The 26,012-nt window shown below is 38.0% G+C and overlaps 1 protein-coding gene across 4 annotated transcripts in view; it reads right to left on the bottom strand.

Moving 5' to 3' along the window:
- HPSE2 (heparanase 2 (inactive)) overlaps positions 1 to 26,012 on the bottom strand; it is a 638,895-nt gene that overhangs the window by 194,390 nt on the left and 418,493 nt on the right. For all 4 annotated transcript variants that reach the window (XM_084754662.1, XM_084754660.1, XM_084754659.1 and 1 more), the window contains one exon: positions 19,025 to 19,196. In XM_084754662.1, the coding sequence (XP_084610788.1) occupies positions 19,025 to 19,196 (172 nt within the window). The remainder of the gene's footprint in view (positions 1 to 19,024; positions 19,197 to 26,012) is intronic.

Raw genomic sequence — 26,012 nt, 5'->3', positions numbered from 1 at the left:
GGCGGCATTATCTCTTTCATTTGGGAAATGAAGAAACTGCTTAAGACCACCCACATAATTCATTACAGAGCAGGATTAAACATGACTCCATTCTAAAGCCCTTATTACAACCATGCAGGGAGCAGATTTGTTGTCTTTGTTGTCCTGCTACTTTTCCTGAGTCCGTGGCAGATGCTGGGAGTAGACCACAATACATGGCCACCTGTCTGGGAATTGGCAAGAAGCTTTCTCAAGACAGATTGCCAAGCATTTGTTACTTGTAACTGGCCTTCAAGATAAAGCCAATTTGCCTCTAGTGGGAGTCGGGGCTGAGAAGGGGGTGATTGTAAGGCAATGTCTGAAACAAGAAAGAAGCACACGTAAGAGAATAACAAAGCTGGGAGAACAGGGGTTTTGAGGGAAAACGTTGCAATACATCTGGAAGGTTCTGGCTAGAGAAATATTATGCTAGGCATGGCTAGGCAATCTACAGTGCTGCCGAGGAGGTTATACAGGCTCGGATTCAAGCACAGAGCGCTTTAACTGACTCGATATGATTCGTCCTGGCTGCAGAAACTGGTGGGGAGGAAGAAACATGCCTCAGGATATGATTATGAATTTCATAAAGGAAGGAAAATTTCTAGGAGCTGAAGCTGTGGTGAGAAGCTGAGTGAGTGAGAGCAAATGCTGTGGGCCTCAAGTGAAGATAGTTGTATTTTATATTCTGGCTTGTTTATAACATCCGTAGTTAAAAGATGAAAAGTCAGGGAAATGGCTGCACACAGTAGAAATCCATTGGACCCAGGAGGACAGCAGGTATCTATCTGTTTGGAATGCAGCACTGTCAGTTAGCTATGTGAACTTGGGTAGGTTCATTTCCTATGGTGAGATCAGCTCCTGCCCAACAACAATGTTGTGATGACTGGAGGGAAACACAGATGCAGAAACACGGGCAGTAGACAATATAGTATAGCCACTAACGACCATGAGGATCCTTTCCCTGCTTACGGCCTGTTATCTTAATATTTATTACAGGTCTAGATCAACAAAATACAAATAAAACCCGCTCTGCCTGCACGTGGTAGTGATTCACATATTTTGAAGTACCAAGAATTCTTTGGCGTGTTTGCTTGAGAGGACAATATTTGGGTTCTAGCTCCACACATTCTGGTTTGGCAAGTCTGAACTGGAACTTCAGAATCAGGCTAGATTAATCCCAGCACTCAGGAGGCAGAGGCAGGCAGAACTCTGTGAGTTCAAGGCCAGCCTGGTCTACAAAGTTAGTCGAAGACAACCAAGGCTACACAGAGAAAACCCTGTCTCAAAACAAAACAAACAAAACAAACAACAACAGCAACAACCGATCAGGCTGGACAAGAGAGAAGTTAGGGGACAGAAATGAAAACTGAGTATGCAACAGAAACCAATAATATCCAGAAAATCATCACAGAATATAAAAAACTTATACTCCAATAAATTGGAAGCTGGAATTAAGAGCTTTAAAAATTAACCATCTTCAAGCCTCAAATCCATACATTTTCAAGTCCACATGTGTGCAAACATATTGAACATGTTCTCAAAAGGAGTACGAATGATCAACAAATAGATGAAAGATCAATGCTTTAAGCCATCAGGAAAATGCAAATTAAATTACACTGAGATTTCTATCTGAACCCTGTTAGAATAGCAGACCTTAAGATAATAAACAAAAATGCCAGTACAGGAGAACTTCCATGAGATCAACTGCAGGAGAACGACCTAACTATGTAGTGAGTTTCAGGACCATTTGAAACACAGTGTGAGAAACTGCCCCATAGAGAGGAGCAGGTGAGGGAAAGACAGAGGGAGCACGGGTAGGAAGGATGAGGAAAAGGAACACAAATGCTATTGGTAGGGATATAAATTAGTATAACCACTACTAAGAAAACCATTATGAAAACTTTTAAAATATACAAAGCCAAAACTATCCTGGGTATATACATAAAGGAATCTAAGTGAGCATGCCTATGTTTGTATCAGGAAAGTATGATGCCAGCACAACCATATTTTCTGTGGATTTTTACAATAGCCAAGTTATGGAATCAACCTTGATACCCAGAACAGACAAGTGGGTAGAGGAAATGTGGCATATACGTGATGAAGACTAAAATGTATGTCTCCTACAGAAAAATGGATGGAACTGAAAATCATCATGGAAATAAGTCAGAATCCAAAACATAAGCCTTGCATGTTTCTTCTCAGGAAAAGGCCTGAACATAGAAGTGAGGCTATTTTGGATGAGGAAGGGTACAAGCATAGGTGAGGATGGGGACAAAAGAGGGAAAAAGGGGTCACTATATTCAAAGTATATAACAAAAAGCATGAAATAGCATAATGAAATCCATTATTTTCTGTAGTGGCTATAAACTAATGAAAACAGAATCATGCTGCATTTTCATAATCGCTGAACGTGCAACACCTAAGCAGCTGGCGGGTTTTATGGTTACATGTAAACTTCCCCACACAGGCTCCTGCTCGAACACTTGGTTCCTAGCTGGTAGTGCTAGCTTGGGAGGTGGCAGCTAGCTGACCAGAGTGGGTGTCTAGGGACAGGCTTGAGTGGCCTGTTTCTCGTCCTGTGTCTGCTTCCCCGTGCTTGGAGATGTGAACAAACAGCCTCAGGCTCCTAGCATCGTGTCTTTCTTGCCATGATGGACCAGACCCCCAAACCCTGAGCCAAAATAAAATTTTCTTTCCTCAGGTTGCTTCCTATCCAATAAATTAGGTCACTGCAATGGAGAAAAGCAACTAATAGAATAGACTAGACTTTGGACGAATTCTCGTCTCAGCAGCTCCTGTGAAAATGGAGCATTCTTGGAGGAGGAAGTAAAGTTGTAAGAACAAGGCTCAGGAGGAAAAGAAAGAAATGTCGAAGAACATTTCCCAAGATTACCTGAGTTTTAAAGTGCTAACTCGAAGCATCCATCCTAGGATTCTGGACTCCTCCCGTGTTCTTTCAAACTCCTGCCCCTTGCTGACCTCTCTGATGCTAGCCATAGAGAAAGGCATCTTCCTACAGCAATAACTCCTAAGCCTGAACTCAGGTAGGCAATTAGGCTCCTTCTCTAGCTAGGAAAGAAGTGCTTTCAAATAAATAAATAAATAAATAAATAAATAAATAAATAAATAGCAGAGAGAAGCAGGAGCTCTGGGTCATTAACATAGCTGTCAGCTAGGGAGCAGACAGTCCTGTTAATGAGCACTGAACAAGCTGGGTTTCTTTCCAGAGGCAAAAGAGGTGCATTCTTTTCTTATGAAGTAAGAGAGAAACGCATTGTTCTTTTCTGTCCTGTAGTTTGTTGAAGTCACACAATGCTTTCAGAGTTGAAATAAAACAGGACGATTATTAGGAAGAGCACTGTAATAACTACCCCAGACTGTCCCAGCTGGGCATCTTCTGCTATAGGAGAGGATGCAGCAGAAGCAAGTGTTCCAGGCAGGCACCAGAGCTGTGATCACCCTCATGATCCTGACATGGCCTTATGGAGCTTGTCTGCAGCTTTTCCTTCCTCACTCAGTTACCTTACTGCCTAGGAGCCTGCATTTAAGTCACATGTACCAAGGCCCTAGACTAAAAACTGACATTTTCATCTTTAAAATGCATCCATTCTCAGCAATTGTGGTTGCCATTTCTTTGGGTGTCAACACATGCCAGAAACTGTGCTAAGCACTTTCAATTCATCACCTCATTTATTTATTATAAATGGACAAGGCATTGCTCATAGTTTGACTGTACAAACTGCAGAGATTAAAGGGGTCCTTAGATTGATGAATATTGGTGAATCAGTAGACAATCAGTTCTCACCTAGTTCCAAAATGTACTCTCTACCATTATTCTGTATTGACCCGCACAAGAGAAATCCCAAGTGTTTATGTTACAAAAAAACCAAAACGAAACAAAAAACCAATTTGGAAAAGGATTTTTTTCTTTGTGCTAAACTAAGTTTCTTCAATTGTGTAAATGCACCACAGTTTCTTTATCCACTCTTCAGTTGAGGGACATGTAGGTTGTTTCCAGATTCTGGCTGTTATGAATAAAGTTGCTATGAACATAGTTGAGCAAATGTCCTTGTTGTGTGGTGGAGCATCTTTAGGGTATATGCCCAGGAGTGGTATAGCTGGGTCCTGAGGTAGCACTATTCGCAATTTCCCGAGAAAGCTCCAGATTCATTTCCAAAATGGTTGTACAAGTTTGCACTACCACCAGCAATGAAGGAGTGTTCCCTATTCTCCACCTCGCCAGCATGACTGTCACTTGAGTTTTAATCTTAGCCATTCTGATGGGTATAAGATGGAATCTCAGAATTGTTTTGATTTGCATTCCCTGATGACTAAGGATGTTGAGCATTTAAGTGTTTCCTGGCCATTCAATATTCCTCTGTTTAGAATTCTCTGTTTATCTCTGTACTCCATTTTTAAAATTGGATTATTTGGTTTGATGGTGTTTAATTTCTTGAGTTCTTTATATATTTTGGGTATTATCCTTTTGTTGGATGTAGGGTTGGTGAAGATCTTTTCCCAGTTTGTAGGCTGTTGTTTTATTCTGTCAACAGTGTCCTTTGCCTTATAAAAGTTTCTCAGTTTCATGAGGTGCCACAATGGAATACTACTCAGCTATCAAAAACAAGAAAATCTTGAAATTTGCAAGCAAGTGGATGGAACTAGAAATGGTCATCCTGAGTGAGGTAACCCAGACTCAGAAAGACACACATGGTATATACTCACTTAAAAGCGGATTACTCACATTATACAGGATAACCACACTACATTCCACAGACCTAAATAACAAGGAGGACCCTAGGGAGAATGCTTAATTCTCATTCAGAAGGGCAAACAGAATAGACCCTGGAAGCAGTTGAAGAGAAGGAACAAGAAGGGAGCCTACCATAGAAGTCCTCAGAAATACTCCACACAGCAGGAGATCCAAGTAGATACTGAGACTCACAGCCAAACTCTGTGGTGGAGTAAAGGGAGTCTTACAGAAGAGTTGGGGAATAGAGGGACCTGCAGGGGTCAGGAGCTCCACAAGGAGACCAATGGAGCCAAGCAATCTGGACGAGGGTGGGGCAGCAGGGGCAGCAGAGACTGATGTACCAACCAAAGACCATGCTCAGATGTAGTAGACAGGCAACACAGCCAGTCTCTTGTGGGTCCCGTGATACGAGGAGTAGGGCTACCTCTAACATGGACTCTGGTGTCCATTCATTGATCAGTTCCCCCTGGTGGGGCAGCCTTGCCAGGCCACAGAAGAAGATGCAGGCAGTCCAGATGAGACCTGATAGGCTGGGGTCAGATGACAGGACTCCGCCTTTCTGAGGACTAGGGAAGGGGAGAAGTGGGGAGGAGAGAGGGAGGGTGGAGCCAGGAGGAGACTGGGGAAGGGGCTACAATTGGGATGTAAAGTGAATAAATTTAAAATAAAAAATTTAAGTAAAAAACTGACTACTTTTAAATTTTAAAATGTTAGAGCTGAAAGGTACTCAGGAATAATTACTGCCACCCTTTGAGAAGATGCATGTATGTCCATAACGAATGTGGCAATAAAGAAATATTCGATGTTATAATTTTCTCTGCTTGCATTCTTTGCTTATAACACATCTGAAGAATTGACTGCTCTAAAAGACATGGAAGCCCTTATTCCCATGGCCTCAAGTTACAATTAGAAGGTCAAAATTAATTTTTAAGTTTAAGAAAATAGTTTGGTATATTTTGCTTTATGCTAAGAACCTGAGCATAGATGGATCATGGGCTTAGGAGGAAACTCAATACTATTATTCTGCTAAAGGAGCATAGAGAGAAAATGACTCCTAATGCTATACTGCTATGCCACTGTCCCAATCAACCCATTTAGAATAGCTTTCTCCTTCAGTAGACGGAAGCTGATACAGAGGTGTGCAGGGATCAGGATAGACTAGATATTGAGAGAATGTCCAAGCAATGCCTGGCCCAACCTAAGACCCACTCATGTGAGAGCGCCAACCCCTGACACTATGAACAATACTCTGCAATGCTTGCAGACAGGAGCCTAGCAGAGTTGTCCTCTGAGAGGTTCCACCCGGCAGCAGTTTGAAACAGATGCTGAGACTCACAGCCAGACATTGGGTGATGCATAAGGAGCCTTGTGGAAAAGTAGGGGGAAGGATAAAAGGGCCTAGAGGGGACAAGAGCTCCACAAGAATATCAACAGAGCCAATTAACAAAGGCCTAGAGGGGTTTGTAGAGGCTGAAGCACCAAGCAAGGACCATGCATGGACTGGACCTAGGCCTCCTGCACAGATGTAGCTGATGGGCAGCTCAGGCTTCGTGTGGCTCCTCTAGTAAGAGCTGTCTCATTGTCAGCTTTTTGACCACTTCCCCCTGGTGGGGCTGCCTTGCCAGCCACAGGGGAATAGAACTTGCTGAGCTGGGGAGGATGTTGGCGTGGGGCTCCCTTTTTCTAAGGAATAGGGGAGGAAGATGGAGGAAGAGCAAGAAAGGGTGGGACTGAAAGGTGAGGGGGAATAGGAGCTATGACCAGGATGTAAAAAAATTAATTAATTAAATAAAAAAAATCCATGGAGCTCATTTTGTCACCCCACTGACACCCAGGCTTGGTTCGGCTGATCGGGCTGGCAGGTTTTCCCTTCCTCCCTTACCACTCCATGCGTGTTGCTCCTGAAGCTGGGTGCTGGGTCAAAGAGGACAACCTCCCCTGAATAAAGGAGGACTAGTTTTAGGTCAAAGGTATGCTAGTACTGCGCTCCTATGTAGAACCTCCAAACAGGCTCAAGGGCCATGTTTGTTTTTTTTTTTTTAATGGATTGTTCATTTGTTTTGTTTTGGTAACTTTTGTCTTTTTTCTTTGCGTTTTGTAATTTATTTTGTGGGGGTTTTTGCTCTTGGGGGAGGCAGGTAGAGGGAAAGGGAATGAGAGACACACAGAGAGACAAAGACGAAGAGAGAGACAGAGAGAAAGATGGAGAATGACCTCAGGTGGGGAGGACCTGAGAGGATTGGTGGAAGGGAAAACATAATAAATATATATTGTATGAAAAAGAATTTTTAATTAAAATAAGTTCCTGGGGATTCAAAAAGTCACAACAGAAGCATATTTAAAGTAACACGAAGCAATTTCCATCACCATCCACACACATACAGAAATCCACCAGTATCAGATACTCAGTAGGCATGTTAATGATCACTCATAATCAAAGACAGAAACTCAAGATACAAAAAGTCAATTTTTCTATTTCCAGTTTTTTTGACTACCTAGCACCCATTATTTGCTTCCCGGTTCTGTTCTTATACACCATTGTTCTAATTTGAAAGTTTTCCACAGCTCTCGATGACCTTGGGCGCAGAAAGATAGGCTGTATGCTCTCCCATGTCTTCAGATTGGATGATTATGCTGAAAACCTCGTACAGTTGCTGGTAACTTACATTTTTCACTCACAAACTTACTCAACAAATGTGAGAAGCTAAGTAGGAGCCATTTGCCAAAGTAAATACAATAGAGATTCTTTACACCTTCACAATTTATAAACCACAACCAATAAGTAAACAAATTATAAATATAGTTACAAATAATATAAAATGAACTAATAGGTTATGTATGGAAGGCCTCTAGAGGGTAAGAAGAGCCAGCCATGTGGCCAACTGAGAGTGCTCTGGAGGCAGTGAGGCTGGGGTGAGGAGAAGCAGAGCTTGGTGGATGATAAGCACAGCACTAGGGAGTAGCCAGATTATTAACTGTGGAGTCTTGTGGACCAAAATAAGAGTAAGAAGCCCACCAGCTATTCTAAGAACACCAGAAGTGTTGGTGGTTGACATCATATGAATTGTATCTTTTAAAGAATATTTTTCTATAAACTGGGTAGTGAATAGATTGGAAGGAAAAGATGAATAGTAATGCTCCTGATATAGGCATGAAGTCTCTGAATTTTAACAAATACAATTTCTTTTTATTTTCACTGTGTTTGTCCTACTACAGTATATCATCCCCGTCAGCATCTGTGTTCAGCATTGGACTTTCTGATACGCTGAGCTGTGAGGAAGGATGGGTCTCTTCTTCGGATCCAGTTTTAGGCTTCTTGTTATAGCAGAACAGAATGAAAGCGTTGCCTGACCCTTATTTGTGGTGACGCAATGCTCTGAAGATAACTCTTATATTCCAGTAGACTGGAACTTCTGCTGAACCTCACAGCCAGACTTAGTACTATATCTTGAGGTCACTTAAGGTATAAAGACTTCTCTCCTACTGTGCAATCAACTGCTTGTTTAACCTGTCTTTAAGAGGACAATGTGGCAATCAACTTGGCTTCCCTTGGGTTTCCATGCAACTAGCTTTTATAGCCTAAAACAATGCATAGCTGCCATCACAAGGTGCTACTCTTCCATGCTCCCAACCCAGAATAATACATGTGGATCATTTGCTGAAAGCAGCAAATACAGAAGTTGAGAGCAATTTCCCAAAATGTACCATCAAGGTTGAAAGCAACACTTAGGGATATTGTTGATAAGTAATGATATTTTTTTAAAATCAGTGTCAGTTGGGATCTGTTGGAGCCAGCGACTTAATCCCTTGTAAAGCTCTGTAAAAGAGCATCCTTTCCTCATATGATGCTTCCTATGTTATTCAGTAAATACAGAGCAAAAGCCTTTGATACAAACATACACCACACACACACACACACACACACACACATGCACACACACACGCATGCACACACACACACATGCACGCACACATGCATGCACACACAGACACAGATACATACACATACAGCACATACAGATGCCACTCACACATAGAACAGACATACATACATACATAGGCATAGACACACACAGGCTCAGGGCAAGCAGATTCACAAGATAACCTTCAGGCAGGCACAGATTCACAGATTCAGACTCATGCAAGACAATCAGGATAGAAGATGAAGGGAGCATAAAGCAAAGGATTCAAATCTAGACTTCCTGGCTAAGTGACTTCGAGGGGCTGTGTTTATGTTTCTTTCCTTAATGTAACACTGATGCATTATTAATGGCTTGGACTTAGTCACTAATGTGCATAATCCACATATCTACTAAATCTATTTTCAGAAAGAGTATGTTTAATTTAAATGATTTTATTTGTACTGATTACATGTTTTCATAGTAATATATTTTAAATTTATAAGTGCAATAGCTTGCTGTACATATCTTGTTATATACATATAAGGACACCATATTATAGATATTTTAAATATTGATCTTGAGTTATAATTCCTCCTGGGTTAATTGCCTATACTTACTCAGTTTAGTTTTTCTTCTACGTTATTGATTTCTTATGCCTGTGGTTTTTGAGCATTATTTCAAATGATATTGGAATGCTTTTCTATATCACAGGTACAGATTTAACTATTAAATAAACAAGCATTTACAATTAATACTTCTTTTGACTGGGATTTCTACAGTGTGTGCATAGCACATTGATCAACACAAGACAAAGCAATTATAGTGAACTTCTGAAGCAAGAAATATATATCGCCAAGTAGAAAAGTAATGAATTAGTATAAATGTTATCACATAGATGGCAATAGAAGTTTATAGAAGAAAAACAGATGAAACTGATATGACCCTAAAGAACAATTCTTCACTTGTTTTGATAAAAAAATCAAATGTCTAGAACCACCCAGGTCCTGATCAAGAACATGAAAAAATAAAGCAAACATTTTAAAAGTATGTCCCATTTTCTGAGAAACCTGCAATTCCCTGATGCTGCAAACACAAGAATCTTTTCTCTACTCTAATTCATTTCCTGTCCTAACTAGGAGGCAGTCTTATATATTCCTATTTTCAAAAGCTGGTGTGGATCTACAGCATTAAAGCTATTGTTATTTATAAAATCACCATAATTCATTCAAATGATAGCCTAACAATTTATAATGCTTCAAAATTATAACTCATGCACACTATTTTTCACATCATAGAAACTCAGAGTTATTTGTATATAGACAGATACGATTTTTTTCAATAAGCATTAATGTGACACCTACTATATTTCTAAATTCTAAGTATATAAAGCAGCAAAATCTAGATTATAGTTCATGGTCTATTATAGGAGGCAGCTATGTAAACAAACACATTATCATCAATTTGTTAAATGCTAGAGCAGGGGAAAAAATGCCATGTAAGATCAGAGGAGATCACCAAAATCTGACCTGAATATATTGGAAAAGATCTGGGGTTAAAGAGAAAAAGAACATGGTCTTTCAAACAATTATACAAACAAAAAGACACACAGGTAAAACAGAATGTGGCATTTTCCAAAATTTATAATACTTTGGCATACTTGAGGACAGCTTGTATAATGGAGTCAGCTGGTTACTAGATTGGAGTTAGGAAGATAGAAACACTAAAGGCCAAGAGTCAGCGTATCTGAAAAGTTTTAAACTTAAAGCAAAATTGAATTGACTAAATGTCATACTTAAAAATGACTCAGAAATCTACATGGTGAAATTATCAGACTCTGAGAACAGATATAGATAGATTATTAAAAATAAAAATGACAAGGTCTAAATTAAAAATAAATGAAGATGGATGTGAATGATACAAAGAAGTTCAAAATGTAAGTATTCATTGGCAACCTGAGTAAATGTTCAAGGAAAAGACCAAGTCTAAAAAAGCCTCCATCTCAAAACTCAGGTGTCTGTGATGTGTGCACATATGTCTGGGTCTTCAATCCAATCAACATGTCTGTCTTCATGACAACGTTATTTTTATTACTATAACCCTGTAGTACAACCTTAAACATACATGGTGTTAGCTGAAGCAGTTATTTTATTATCCAGTATTGCTTTAGCTAGATTGCGTTTAGTGTTTTCATATGAAGTTTAATATTATTGAATATTTGTGACAATTTATAATTTTGTTAATATTATTATTATTCAACTTCTGTGAAAAATTGTGTTAGAATTTTGATTCCATCTCATTGAGTCTGTAGATTGTTTTTGGTGATTTTACAATATTTATTCTACCAATCTATAAGCACGAGAGATCTTTTCATCTTCTGGTGTTTCCTTCAGTTTCTTTCTTCAATGTCTTCAAATTTTTATTACACAAGTTTTACATTTGCTCATCTGGCATATTGTAAAAAGGTACTATTTCCCTGATTTCTTACTCAGTATGTTAGTCATTTGTATATAGAAAGGCTACTGATTTTTGTGTGCTGATTTTGTATCTGTTACTTTGACAAAAATCTTTATCAGCTATGGGGGTTCTCTAGTAGAGTCTGTAGAGTATTTTATGTATACACCATATCATCTGAAAATAGAGACACTCTCTTTCACCACTTCCTATCTGTGTCTCTTAGATCTCCTATAGTTGTCTTACTGCTCTTGCTAAGACTTAAAGTACTATATTAAATAAGTATGGAGAGAGTAGACATACTTGTCTTGTTCCTGATTTTATTGGAAATGCTTTGAGTTTCCCTTCATTTAGGATGATGTTGGCATGGGATTTCTGTAAATTACTTTTATTATGTTTAGGTATTTCCCTTGCGTGCCTGTTCTCTCCAGTCCCTTTATCATGTAGGGATACTGGATTTTGTCAAAGACCTAATAAGATGGTGTAATAAGACAACCAAGTGGTTTTTTTCTTTCAATTCTGTTCATATGGTGGGCAACATTTATTTATTTACATATGTTGAGCCATCTTTGCATCTCTGGGATGAAGACAACTTGGTCATGGTGAATAATTTTCTTTATGTGTTCTTAAATTTGGTTTGCAAATATTTCATCGAGAAATTTTGCATCTATGCCCATGAGAGATTGGTTTATTTTAATTTAATTTTAATATTATTTTTGTTGTTGAGCCTTTGTGTTGGTATCATGGTAGTACTGGCTTTGTAAAAAGAATGGGGAACTGTGTCTCCAGTTTCTCTTTGTGAATAATTGGAGGAGTATTGGCATTATTTCTCCTTTAAAGTCTCTTAGAATTATACATAGACTCCATCTGGCCCTGAGCTTAGTTTGGTTGGAAGACTTTAATTACTACTTCTATTTTACTAGGGATTATAAGTCTGTTTAAATTGTTTATTTCATCTTGGTTTAACTTTGGCAAAAGTCATACATATCAAGAAATTCAACCATTTGTTTTATGTTTTCCATATTTTTTAAGCTAAGTCTTTTTGATTCTCTGAATTTTCCAGGTATCTGTTGTAATTTCTTTTTATCTTGAATTTTATTAATTTGAGTCTTCTCTTTGTGTCTTTTGGTTATTTTGGCTAAAGGTTTGTCAATCTTATTGATTTTCTCAAAGAACCAACTCTTAATTTTATAGATTCTTATACTTTTGTCTTGTTTAATTGTTTCTATCTCATTGATTTCAGTACTGAGATTGATTGATTATTTCTTTCCATCTACTCTTTTTGGGCATTACTCATTTTGTTAAAAAAAAAGATAAATAATTTAAAAAATAGCCTGGGAAGGACTTGTTTGAAAAAAATTTCAAAACTCTAAAGAAAGAGATTGAAGATGACATGAGAAGATGGAATGATCTTCCTTGCTCATGGATCGGGAGAATTAACATAGTAAAAATGGCCATCCTACCAAAAGCAATCTACAGATTCAATGCAATCCCTATCAAAATACCTACACAATTTTTTAAAGACATTGAAAGTTCAATTCTGAACTTCATATGGAAAAACAAAAAACCCAGAATAGCTAAAACAATCTTGTACAATAAAAGGTGCTCTGGAGGAGTCTCCATACCTGATCTCAAACTATACTATAAAGCAATAGTAATTAAAACAGCATGGTACTGGCACAGCAACAGGCTGGTTGATCAGTGGAATCGAACTGAAGACCCAGATATGAATCCACACACATATGGTCACTTGATTTTCGACAAAGAAGCCAAATTCATTTGATGGAAAAGGGATAGCATCTTCAACAAATGGTGCTGGTCTAACTGGATGTCTATGTGTAAAAAAATGCAACTTGACCCATATTTGTCACTTGTACAAAACTCAAATCCAAGTGAATTAAAGACCTCAACATAAAACCAGAGACACTAAGTCACTTAGAAGAAAAAGTGGGGAAGAGCCTGGAACATATTGGCACAGGAGACAACTTCCTGAACAGAACACCAACAGCCCAGACATTAATGTCAACAATTAATAAATGGGACCTCATGAGGCTGAGAAGCTTCTGTAAGGCAGGAGACACTGTAAAGAGAACAAAGCGACAGCCTACAGACTGGGAAAAGATCTTCACCAACCCTACATCTGACAAAGGTCTAATATCCAAAATATATAAAGAACTCAAGAAATTAAACACCACCAAACCAAATAACCCAATTGAGAAATGGGGCTTGGAACTAAACAGAGAATTCTCAACAGAGGAATATCAAATGGCTGAGAAACACTTAAAGAACTAAACAGAGAATTCTCAACAGAGGAATATCAAATGGCTGAGAAACACTTAATCATCAGGGAAATGCAAATCAAAACAACTCTGAGATTCCATCTTACACCCATCAGAATGGCTAAGATAAAAAATTCAAGCGACACCACATGCTGGCGAGGATGTGGGGAGAGAGGAACACTCCTTCATTGGTGATGGGAATGCAAACTAGTACAGCCACTTTGGAAATCTATCTGGTGCTATCTCAGAAAAATGGGAATAGAGCTTCCTCAAGACCCAGCTAGTCCACTCCTTGGAATATACCCAGAAGATGCTCCAGCACACAACAAGAAAATTTGCTCAACCATGTTCATAGCAGCCTTATTCATAATAGCCAGAACATGGAAACAGCCTAAGTGTCCATCAGTAGAAGAATGGATAAAGAAACTGTGGTACATATACACTATGGAATACTACTCAGCTATTAAAAACAAGGAATTCCCGAAATTTGTGGATAAATGGATTGATCTAGAAATGATCATAATGAGTGAGTTAACCCAGAAGCAGAAAGACTCAAATGGTATATACTCACTTATATCTGCACATTAGCCCAAGGGGCATGTCCCACGAAAGCCTTCACTTACCAGAAAACTGAGACAGAGGGGAGGACATTCTATTAGGACTCTAGATGAGAGAATCATGGGAGAATGGCAAAGTAGAAGGATCCAGAGGGTCCTAGAAACCTACAAGTAGAACATTATGATAGGCAGATTTGGGCACAGGGGTCCCGCTCAAACTAAGGCACCAGCCAAGGACAATACAGGCGGTAAACCTTAAACCCCTACCCAGATCTAGACAATGGACAGAACATTCTCCACAGTAGAGTGGAGAGTGGGATATGACTTTCTCACATACTCTGGTGCCTCACCTTTGACCATGTCCCCTGGACGGGGAGACCTGGTGGCACTCAGAGGAAGGACAGCAGGTTACCAAGAAGAGACTTGATACCCTATGAGCATATACAGGGGGAGGTAATCCCCCTCAGGAACAGTCATAGGGGAGGGGAATAAGGGGAAAATGGGAGGGAGGGAAGAATGGGAGGATACAAGGGATGGGATAACCATTGAGATGTAACAAGAATAAATTAATAAAGAAAAAAAATAGCCTGGGATACAGGCAAATGATGACTGTATTATTAATCAAATTTGGGATAAGGAAACTAGAGACAAGGCTGGGGAATACTGCTCCACTGGGTAAAGTGGAGCATGAGGACCTGAGTTTGGCTCATAGTACATACATAAAATATGGGCACTGAAAAAAAAATATGGGCACTGAGGCACATATCTGAAATACTAGTGCTGGGTGTAAGGAGCAGAAAGGCAGATTCTAGGGTTTCCATGGCCAGTCAGTCCAGCAGAAATGGCAACCACCATTTTCACTGAGAGACTTTGTCTCAAAATAACAAAACAAAACCCCAAACAAGCAAAATAAACAAACCAACCAAGGAGAGCACTAAAAGAAGAGACTGGATGTTGACCTCTGACCTACACATGTTCATTCACAGCTGAGCACAGTCCCACACATATAGGCAAATATACATATTCATACCCACCTCACACACACACATGCACATGCACACACACATTTGAATATAAATGAATAGAGAAATAAATCAGAGAAACAAGAAACAAAACAACAAACAACAAAGAGTTGGAGAATATCCAGCTGTTCTTGAAGTTAACAAATTCAAATATAAACAAGCATGCAATATGATCATGTGTTCATTTAAACAAAGTCAATTAATAATACTGCATTGCTCACTGTTGTTTGATATTTGGAAATGACACAGTAATATACCACTGTCTTTCACCTAGTGAAATCATTCTGAAAAGAAATTTGGCAGCAAATATAAAGTCATAAAAATTAATATACAGTTTTTGTCCCAGAAACTCAACTTTTTGGATACACGTCAAGGATATGATTCAAAAGAAAACTTTAAAAATCTATTTGTACAAAGATATTTATAGTTGTACTACATTACAAGCCACTGGAAACTGGTCAAATGCCCAATAGAGGGAGGATGCTTAGATAGACTTTGGAATTTCTACTAGGAATGAAAACTGTGCAAAGTATGCAGAAATAAGGGCCATATGAAACAATGACCAAAATCTCAGTGCTCAAAATGATGCCTCTACAGTGATTGCATCTATGTAATACTGTACCTCCACAACAAGAGAGCTGGGAAAAGCTACACGCTGGTAAATTACAGTGCTCACTTTTCTGTTATATTGATTATGTTTCTGGGACATTTCTTTCTATTTTGATTTCTCTGCATATTTCATACACATACATATATTAGGAAAAGTAAATCCCCATTTTGGCACATAAAAGAAAATAAATTTGTTCATCAATTTCTTTCCCTGCCTTAAAAGACTTTTTCTCTCTTTTCTGTTAAGATTTCATGTTTAATACAGAGAAAGCAGAACCTACCCTTTGCCACTACAGAACCTTGGCCATATGCTTTGTCAGTCAGATTTTCTGTTGCTGTGACAAACACCTGAGAGAAATACATTAGAGGAGGAGGGTTTATGTGGGGTTATGGCTTCAGTCCATGGCTGTTGGCCCCATTGCTTATAGCCTGATGTAAAACAGAATACCACGGTGGAAAGGGCCAGGGAAGGCTATATCTCCTAAGACCAGACCCCCATTGCCCCATGACCTAATTCCTGTAACTAGACCTCACCTCTTAATGACTCCCACACTTACTAAGACAGTGCTACCATCTGGTAACCAAGCCTTTAACACATGAGCATGTGAAGGAAAATTTCATATTCAGATAACAGCACAATCTCTTCTCTTTCATCACTGTGTTTCTCAACTTATTCCCAACATACTAGCTTACATGCACTTTGATTTCTATCATGTGTATAAACTCAACATTTTAATTACACTTATTATAGTGGTTATCATATTTTCTGCATATATACGACTTTTTAAACATCTCAATACAGAAAACTATTTGTTTCTTGCCTTTTACCACCATGGGAGAATTGTCCTCTACAGAAGGCAAATCATTCTGGTGTCCATTTCTTCTAACTTTAAAGGGTGTCTTAATTTGGCTATATGCCCTCCTCGGTCTCTCTGGGTATACTCTCACCTACAAACCTATTTTACTTCATTTTGAGTTAAAGGAAGGAGAGAGTCATCTTCCTTGGCGACACATCTCCCTTTGGGCATCTTTGGATTTCCTCCCAGTGAATGCTGTTCTAAGTACTCTTATCCTCCTCATTGCCTGCTATCTCTTATTCTCCATCCTGCAAACCCCTCCAATCCACCTTCAGCCCTCACTCTCTTGAACCGTCTCTCAAGGTCATAAACAATCTATATGCTGCCCAAATCCAAAAGACACTTTTGTGTCATCCATCTTCCCGGTTGGCCACCTCTCTTTCTACTGTAAGTCTATTTTCTTCCTGAGCCTCAATCTTTCTGCTCTTAGCTGTTTTCTCACTTCATTAGACATGCAGCTTCCCCTGGCTGGCCACCTAAACCCTCTTTCTTTTCTTTTTTTATGCCAACATATATCCTCTGTTACTATGGCTTTAAGTCTCAGTTTTGTGCTAAAACCGTCCGAAATTAACAAATTTCTCTAGCAGAGAACCTAATCTCATCACACCTATTAAATGATACTTTTGACATCTACACTTAGTTTCTTAGCATGAAAACCACAGCCACAAATTAAAGTAAACCTGAACTAATACTTTAGTGGCAGACAGTCTGTAGAATTGCTATCACTTGCTTAATTTTGACTGATCTGAAAAACATCTTTTGTGCAAAGCATAATGTTAACTGTTTTCTAACTCAGTTCTGCCAATGGGCCAGCATCAAACTGAATAATGAATATATACACGCAGCTCTGACCCTGTTATACAGGGTTGGAAGAAGTGCCTGACCATGAATTTGTTGCCAGTAAATAGGAAGAATTAAAATTAAAGGGAGCCACAGTAGAACAGGAGAAGCTTAATATAGACTTAATGTTGAATCAAGGCCCAAAGTCAAGATTTAACAAGTAAGCTGGGAGAGTCACATGTTACATGTGGCATTTAGATAGTTATCCCTGTAGTTCAATTTGAATAAGATAGTTTCCAATGACATATGTAGGCCAAGCCCAGGTGGTTAGAGAAATGTCATGCAAGCATAAACAGAGATGAAAAGAAAGAAAAACAGGTCTCCTGAACAGTTACGTGTCTCCATGACTCATAGGATTTGCTTCTTTTCTGACGACCTTAGTCTTGATTTGAGTGTATGGACATAGACAAGTTACTAATGTCTGTATGAGGCACGGGGTGTTTTGTTGTAACATCAGCAAGGTGAAGTTTAGTATTAGGCATTTTTCTGTACATGTGTCACTGAATTTTTACTTAAACTACTTTTTAAATCTACTCTTCTTTCCTTTTTTCCTTTTCTTTCGCAGGAGCAGTTTAGTTCTTTTTTTGTTGAAAATTTCATGGGAGGGAGGGTGGGAACAGGAAGATAAGAGTGAGGGGATTACAATTGGGATGTAATGTGAATAAATTATAATAAGAGATAAATGTAAAAAATTAATATATAACAAACAATCTCCTTCTCCAGCTTAAACCTCCTCTGTCATCATGAATGCAATTAGAAAGGACAGAAGTCCTTCATTGTGCCCGCAGGGTCCGATAGGACACAGCTCTCCCAGCTTGCATCCTCCAGGTCTTTGTACATGCCTTTTATTCTACAACTATACAAGCAAAAATAACCACTGGGATTGTTCACTTCTCATGTTGTGTAGTCAACTAATAATTCTTTATGCTACACTTCTTAGTGGAATGTTTCCATGACTTCCCTAATTCAATTAAGCCACAACACTCACAGTCACTAATACAACCATGTACTGCTTCTACACACTGTCCTGCGTATGATTGTTGTATGTCTCTCCTAACTTAGTGAATACTCCACGAGGGCAAAGAATATATCTGTTTTGTTTATTATTATTATCAGTTCTGGCATATTACTTAGAGCATAGCTGTTGCTCAAGAAATATCTTTAACTTTAATTCTTCCTATTTACTGGCAACAAATTCATGATCTGGCACTTCTTTCATGTACAACAAGACCAGATCTGCATGTACATATCCATTATTCAACTCGAGGCTGGCCCATTTCCAGAACTGAGTTAGAAAACAGCTAACATGTTTGCACCAACACACAAAAGATGTTTGTCAGATCAGTCAAAATTAAGCAAGTGATAACAATCATACAGACTGTCTGCTACTGAAGTATTAGTTCAGTTTTACTTTAATTTGTAAATATTTGTAATGTTTTCCAACCTTTTGAAAATATGAAACAGTTCAATGAAATCCTATATTAAATGATAATTTTGCAAATAGTGCATTTTGTTCAAGCCACCAAGAGTCTAAGATATGCTTCTTCCTACTCTCAACTCCAGAAGCCATCGCAATGAGTTCTATTGTTTGTTGAAGAGTTTAGGAGTAAACCACTATGAGGAAACCTCTCCTTTCTTCATAAACCTGAAGACAGGCAAGCAATTCAAAATAGCAAATACTTTATTCCACTATGTTTAATGAGCAATTCTGTAAGAGAGCTAATAATCTGACCTACCCATCTAGGAGAGCAATGACGTTCTTTCTGGGCCGTCCAATATTAGGGCCATACAGGCTGGCTCTGGAGTAAATCCGGATGGGTTGCAGCAGGCTCTTCAGCTGGATGTAATCCTTTCCCAACTGGCTACCATTTACCGCCCGGCCATGCATGCTCCGATAGTTATTTGGCTCTAGATTAAAAACAGACATATAAATTAGAATGGAGAAGAGCAAGGGTCTGCCAGCCCTTCTTACTAGCATGAATAAAATAACAAAAGAGGATGTAAGTTATCTTAAGAAACAGAAACAGTTGTGTTAGTAACGCCTGCTCCACTCCTTTCCAAACTTACTTTCATAAAACATCACCTGATTCACAATAGAGGCGGTACTCATTTTCAAATGCTATTATGTATGACGACGGTACGCTTCGTAGAATACCGTCATCCAGACTTGTGTACGAGATCTTCAGGATGACCTTATTTGGAACTAAAGTCATCAAGGATATTATGTTAATATGTAGTCAGGATTAGGGTGGGCCCTACATCTAATAACTGCTGTGTTTGTAACACAAAGGAAATGGACCTTCAGATACAGACAGGGGAAAACGCCGTGTGATGACAAACACAAAGCTGGGAGACGTGCTACTATGCTAAGGAATTTTGCAGCCTCCAGAAGCTAGGGGAGAGGGATGGAGTAGATTCTCCTTCAGAGCTTCCAGGAGAAACCAGCCATGCTGATGTTTTGATTTTAGACTTCTGCCTTCATAAAGAGTAAACAAAACCTTTTTCTTTTGTTTTAAGTCATAATTTGTTATTGCGAAGTCTAGGAAACTAACAGAAATGATAAGAAGGGTTACCTTCTTAAATGATTATTACACAGAAGATTAGGAAAAATACCCTTGGTGTTCACTGATAACAAAATAGCTGAGTGAAATAATTTTGAGCAAAACCACGTTCTCTTGTTTTGGCCCTGGAAGGACATGAAAAGTCCTAAAGCAGGAGCTCTTAGCGTTAGAGGTAGCTGACAAGAGAGCCCCCCAAAGCCACCACCTCAGATAGTTTGAAGCTGTGATCGTGGGTAGAACAGGACATAGATTATCAGGCTCACATTAGATTTTAAAAGAAAATTTGAGAAAAAGACAGCCACAGTGAAAATTAATAATATCTCTTACACACCTTTTAGTACTGAAGGCTGCATATATTTAGAAGGAAATGTGGAGCCTATATATTCCCACAAGGATATGAACCCTAGACATAGGAAAGCAGGTTACAACCTAAGTATTTACTGTGCTCCCCTTTCATCAGCATGTCTACTGGCCCTGCCTTTCTGGATCAAGTTAAGCAAGCACAAACTCTATGAAGTATTTGTTCATCATTAAGTTATATCCATGCAAAGACAACTTCAAGGTAGTTGATCTTAATAATATCTTTGAAGGATTAATTTAAAAAACCTTTACTATGTGCTTTGTTGCATGTATGTCTGTGTACCTTGTGCACACAGTGTCCTCAGAGGCTAGAAGAGGGCGTCAGACACCTCTGGAACTGGAGCTACAAGTGGTTATGAGCCACTTGTGGATGCCAGAGTTGAACTAGGGTCCTCTGGAAGAGCAGACAGTACTCTTTAAGTACGGAGCCATCTCTCCAGCTCATAAAAATGAGTGTTTTAATTGGAGATGTCGGTAACTAGCTGATGCAAGAGATACAGGCTAGAGAATTAGTCCTGGTAACCAAAAAACTAAACAAAAAGGAATAAGCCCAACCTCTGGGATGGACAACTAATAATTCTGTGTTTCTCTGACATATTACCTAAAATGCACTACTTTCAACAACAAAATTATGAAGTATGAAAAGGAAACAGGGAGTGTTACCATATACAAGAAAGGAAAAGAAGTCAATATAAACTCTTTGAAGCCTCTAACATTAGATTGTTTAGCACATAAGAACTTCAAAATTATAAATATGTTCAAAGAGCTAAAAAGAATAAAAGAATTAATGGAAAATATGAAAATGGAAAATTACTGACTTATCAAATAAGCATATAAAGAAACTATAAAAATCAAATGGAAACTCTTGAACTGAAATATTTTATTACATATAGGAAAACAAATGAGATTAATAACTGAGTTTTCAGTAACAATAGAGGTGAGAAAACATAGGGATAATATATTCAAAATTCTATGAAACACTACACTGGAGCAAAGTTTCTTTGTTAATCTGGAATTATTACTGTTTGAAACAGATACTGAAGTGTTAATTCACTCCATTTCCATGTGTCCTCATGTATCTGTATAATCAAACAGTTCACTGATAATAATAGAGAAATTAATTTTGGGGACTCTGTGATTAAAAAACACTGGTGGTCTGCTCTTGCAGAGGACCTGAATTTGGTCACCAACATCCACATGGCAACTGACAACTATCTTTAATATCAGTTGCAGGGTATCTCATGCCCTCTTCTGGCCTCCGTGCACATATTTCAGTAAATACTCAAACACATAAAATAAAAATAACAAATACATAAAACAACAAAAGAAGACAACTTTGATTCTTTGGTACTTAAAAGTTTTACTAGTTGTTAAAGATGAAAGCAAATTACATACTAAAGAGATATATCGACATGTTTATTTTACATAAGGAATTAAACTGTGTGGGCTGGAGAGCTGGCTCAGGTTAAGAGCGCTGGCTGCTTACTTTAAGAGGACCAGTGTTCAATCCCAGCATCCCATGGTTAACTCCTATCTGTAACTCCAGTCCCAGGGGACCTGACACCCTCTTCTGGCTTCCATAGGCATTGCACTCATATGGTGCACAGACATACATGCTGATAAAGAACCCATTTACATAAATAAACAAGCACATTAAATTTTGGATGAATATTTGATCCTGAAGAGGATAAGTATCTTCAATGTTTTCAGAGTTAATTGATTCTTTAATTATATAATCATCAATACTTAGAATACTTCTTTGTATAAATAAAAGTACAACATATCAGAAGTATGTTTGGGGCCATTTCAGAAAATTATTGAAAAATCTTAATCACAGAATTAACTTAATAATTTTAAAATTGAAACTCAAGTAAGAAACTCAAATATTAGGTTTTAAGCCAAATTTTCTAACACAATCCAATCTGGAGATAATACTCATTTGATACTTACATCCTGAGGAGTGATGTCACAAAAATATTAGTCTTTGTTTTCCCCAATGATTATATCAATGTTTTTATGTAAGAGCGGAAATCTATGTATTTCAGAGGAAATGTATAAGATACACTCTTCTCATCTTAGCTGAAGTGTAACAGGCAGCATTCAGGTTACCTAGCACCAAGGCAAGTACAGTACAAAACATGTGCAGTACGCGTGCAGAACCAAGTCATGTGATGCAACACAGTGAGTGCTACCAGAACACCCTGGATCAGCACATTTGAGTTCTGTGATGGTTGGTTTTATTTGTCAATTTGACACTATCTAGAATTACCCTAGGTTAGGCTGGCCTGTAGGCATGTTTTGTCTTGATAACGTTAATTGATGAGGTAAGATTCAACCCACTGTGGATGACACCACTTCTAGGGTTTGAGTCCCTGTTTGTGTCAAAGTGAAGGAAATAAGAAGAGTGGCAGAAATGCACACATCCATTCTCTCTCTGTTCTTGACTGTGGATAGCTGTTTAATGTCCTTGCCTCGCTTCCCTGCAATGATGGGTTATAATTTGAAATTGCAAATCTAAACTTTTCCCCTTAAAGTTTCTGTTGTCAGAGTATATTACAATGATAATTTTGAATTAATTTTCAGTCATCACATATTCAGAAATTTGCTGTTGGTAAAATTTCTCGACCCCCACATTCAGTCATATAACTCCATGTGAAGTTATTGAACACACAGTTCAATAAGCTGGGTAGAAGATTAGAGTAACACTATAAGTTAATCTGGTTGACAGAACATTCCACCTAAGAATAGCAGGATACACTTTGTTTTCCAGGGCATGCAGAACAACTTTTTAAATAGAGAAATACTAATATATGCAAAAACCTCATACTTTAAATCATACAATGTATATCTCCTGATCAACAGTTTGGGTTGTGTGGGCTTTTGGTTTCTTTTTGTTTTGTCTTTTGCTGTGTTTGTGTTTATGTTTGTGAAGTTTTGAGGAGAAAGAGAGGGAGACAAAACATGAAGTTGAGTGGTTAAGGAGAATCTGGGAGGAGCTCAGGGAGAGAAAAACAGGCTCAAAATATTTGTATAAATATTAAAAAAAAATAACCACAGAGGGAACCTCTTGCATTTTTGCTATGATAAATAGCTTGGTACGTGAACATCCTCCTTCCTAGTTACTGCTAAGTAAGAATCAAGAGATCTTTCTATATTTATTCTGTCAAGTATTTTGGCATTGAATCCAACATGTAACTTTAAAAAAACCTGACAATAGTGGTCTGGAGCGATGACTCAAAGGTTAAGAGCACTGGCTGCTCTTCCAGAGCACCCACATGGGAAGCTTCCAGAGCTTCCCAGTACCCACATGGCAGCTTACAGCTGTCTGTAACTCCAGTTTCAGGGATACAATACCCCCACACAGACATATCTACAGGCAAAACACCAATACACATGAATTAAAAAAATAATACCCAAATGACAACCCCATGGAAATAGCATGCAAATCTGAGGGTCTGTGCTTTTTCATAATCATCAAATGAAACTAAAATTCATTTTATCAAAACCAATGATTTGTCTCCATGTAATAATCTGTGTAGTTAGTGAAAAAATAGAATGTATATGTTCCTGCTGAATATATTACAATATGATTTTTTTAAAAAAAGAAAAACTTAGAAAAAAAGAGAAATGAAAAAGGGAATGGGAAGATGCCTAAGTGAGTAAGAATAGTTGGCAATCGAGAAGACTTGAGTTTAAATTCTTACCACCTATGTAATAAAAACGGCTGTGCATGTCTGTACCCAGAATTGCAGAGTGAAGGCAAGTAGATCTGAGAAACTGCTGGCCACCCAGCCTGTCAGGAAAGAAGACAAGCTTCTACCTCAGTGAGGACCTGTCTCAAGGCAGCGGGATGGAGAGAAATAGAAGATGAGACCCAACATGCGCCAGTCTTTTCATTCACACACAGAAGAAAGAAATCTCACCAACATGACCACCTAAACATGAGCTGAATAAGGTCATGCCAAAGTAAATAGGGAGATCCATGAGGGTTCAACCCTAAACAAAGGAGTACAGGCAAGTGAGGAATGCTGAGTGGAGGAAACGGGCTTCTCCAGGGAAGAACATACCAATTGTTTTCACAATACCAAACGATCAGCCCTGAAAACATATATAAAAAGTGACATTATACAGACCAGAAAGGATATATATACACAATTGTGTGTATATATATACACAATTAAATGAAAAGGAGGCCATGAATTTGAAAGACAGCAAGGTATATGGGAGGGCTTGGAGGAAGTAAAGGGAATGGGAGAAATACTGTAATTATATTATAATCTCTAAAAATAAAAGAAGTAATTAAAATGAGAAAAAAATCAATGAAAGAAACTGTTGACTGACAGTCCCTTAGGTAGACAGACTAAGGAAGAAAACAAAATAAATAATGAAACCCATAAAGGAACTCAAATAGCTAAACTGGTAAAGGACTACTAAGAATAACTTTATGCAAATGACTTAGACAATGAGTTGATGAAAAAAATCAAGAAGACATACATGATTAAAACTGACTTTGCTCATGCCTGTAACTGAGGCAGAGAAAGGAGAATTATGAGTTCAAGGCCAGCATGAGATTCATAGCAAGCTTGAGGCCAACCTAAGTTACAGAGAGATTGTTTCACAAAATAAACAAAGCACCAGACTTAAAGAAATTAGAAACTCTGAAGAAACATATAAAAAGAAAAGATACATTGAAGTGGTAATTAAAACAAAACAAAACAATACAAAGCAAAGAAGCCTAGACTCAAGTAGATTCCTTAAGCATTGGAAGAAATATCAATTCCTCACAAGTCTTCCAGAAAACAGGAGGGAGTATGCTTCACAATTCACTTTAGGAAGCCAATATTTTTGTTACCAGTGGTAGACAGAGACACTTAGAGAAAACTACAGATGAATATTCCTCATAAACATAGATACAAAATTCTCCAGAAAATATATACAAACCTATTTCAACAGCATATACAAAAAAGCCAAACACTGTGATCAAGTGGGACTAATGCCAGGAATGCAAGGTTGATTTAATATCAATCCGACAAATATAAACTACTGTTTTGATGGATTAAACAACCAGAGTACAGCATTGGTATGTACAAACACAAAAAGGCATTTGAAAAATGATAAATGCTCCCAACAAACTCTGACTAGAAGGGAAACTTCTCCAGCTTAGTAAATATTGCATGGGAAAAGCCTACTGCTAACATACTGAGTGGTGAAATACTGATTTACTTTTCTTTGGTGGCTAATGATGATAAACACACATTCATGTGCTTGTTGGCCATTTGTATGTCTTCTTTAAAGATATGCCTGTGTCAATTCCTGTTTAACAATATTCTTTCAACTGCTTCTAGTTGTGTCTAAAACTGACTATAAAGTTTATACTCATCTTCCTTTTTATTTTTTCCTTCCTATTTATTTTTTATTTTATTTTCCTTATTTTTATTAGCTACCTATACCCAGGAATATTTAACTTGCTTTATATACATAGTATAAATTTTAACTCCTTTATACTCAAACAGTATAAGACTAGAGAAGTTAGGAATGGGACTATGTGTCCATATATACATGCTTTTGCCCATCTAGCAACCATTATACTTGATGAAAATACACATCGCATGAGGAATACAAAACAATTTTAACACAGTTATGCATATAATCGATGCAAAGCTACATTTAAATCATCACTAAATCCTAGTGCATCTTAAGGTTTCCTTCATCTCCAAAAATTTTCATGAAGCATAAACATTTTATACACCTGCTTAATATCAATGTCATAAAGACAATAGATGATTGCTTAGGATTTTGTCTT

The sequence above is a fragment of the Acomys minous genome (genome assembly GCF_964271855.1).
Source record: "Acomys minous genome assembly, chromosome: 2".
NCBI classification, from domain to species: domain Eukaryota; kingdom Metazoa; phylum Chordata; class Mammalia; order Rodentia; family Muridae; genus Acomys; species Acomys minous.
This window is presented reverse-complemented; position numbering and strand designations above follow the sequence as displayed.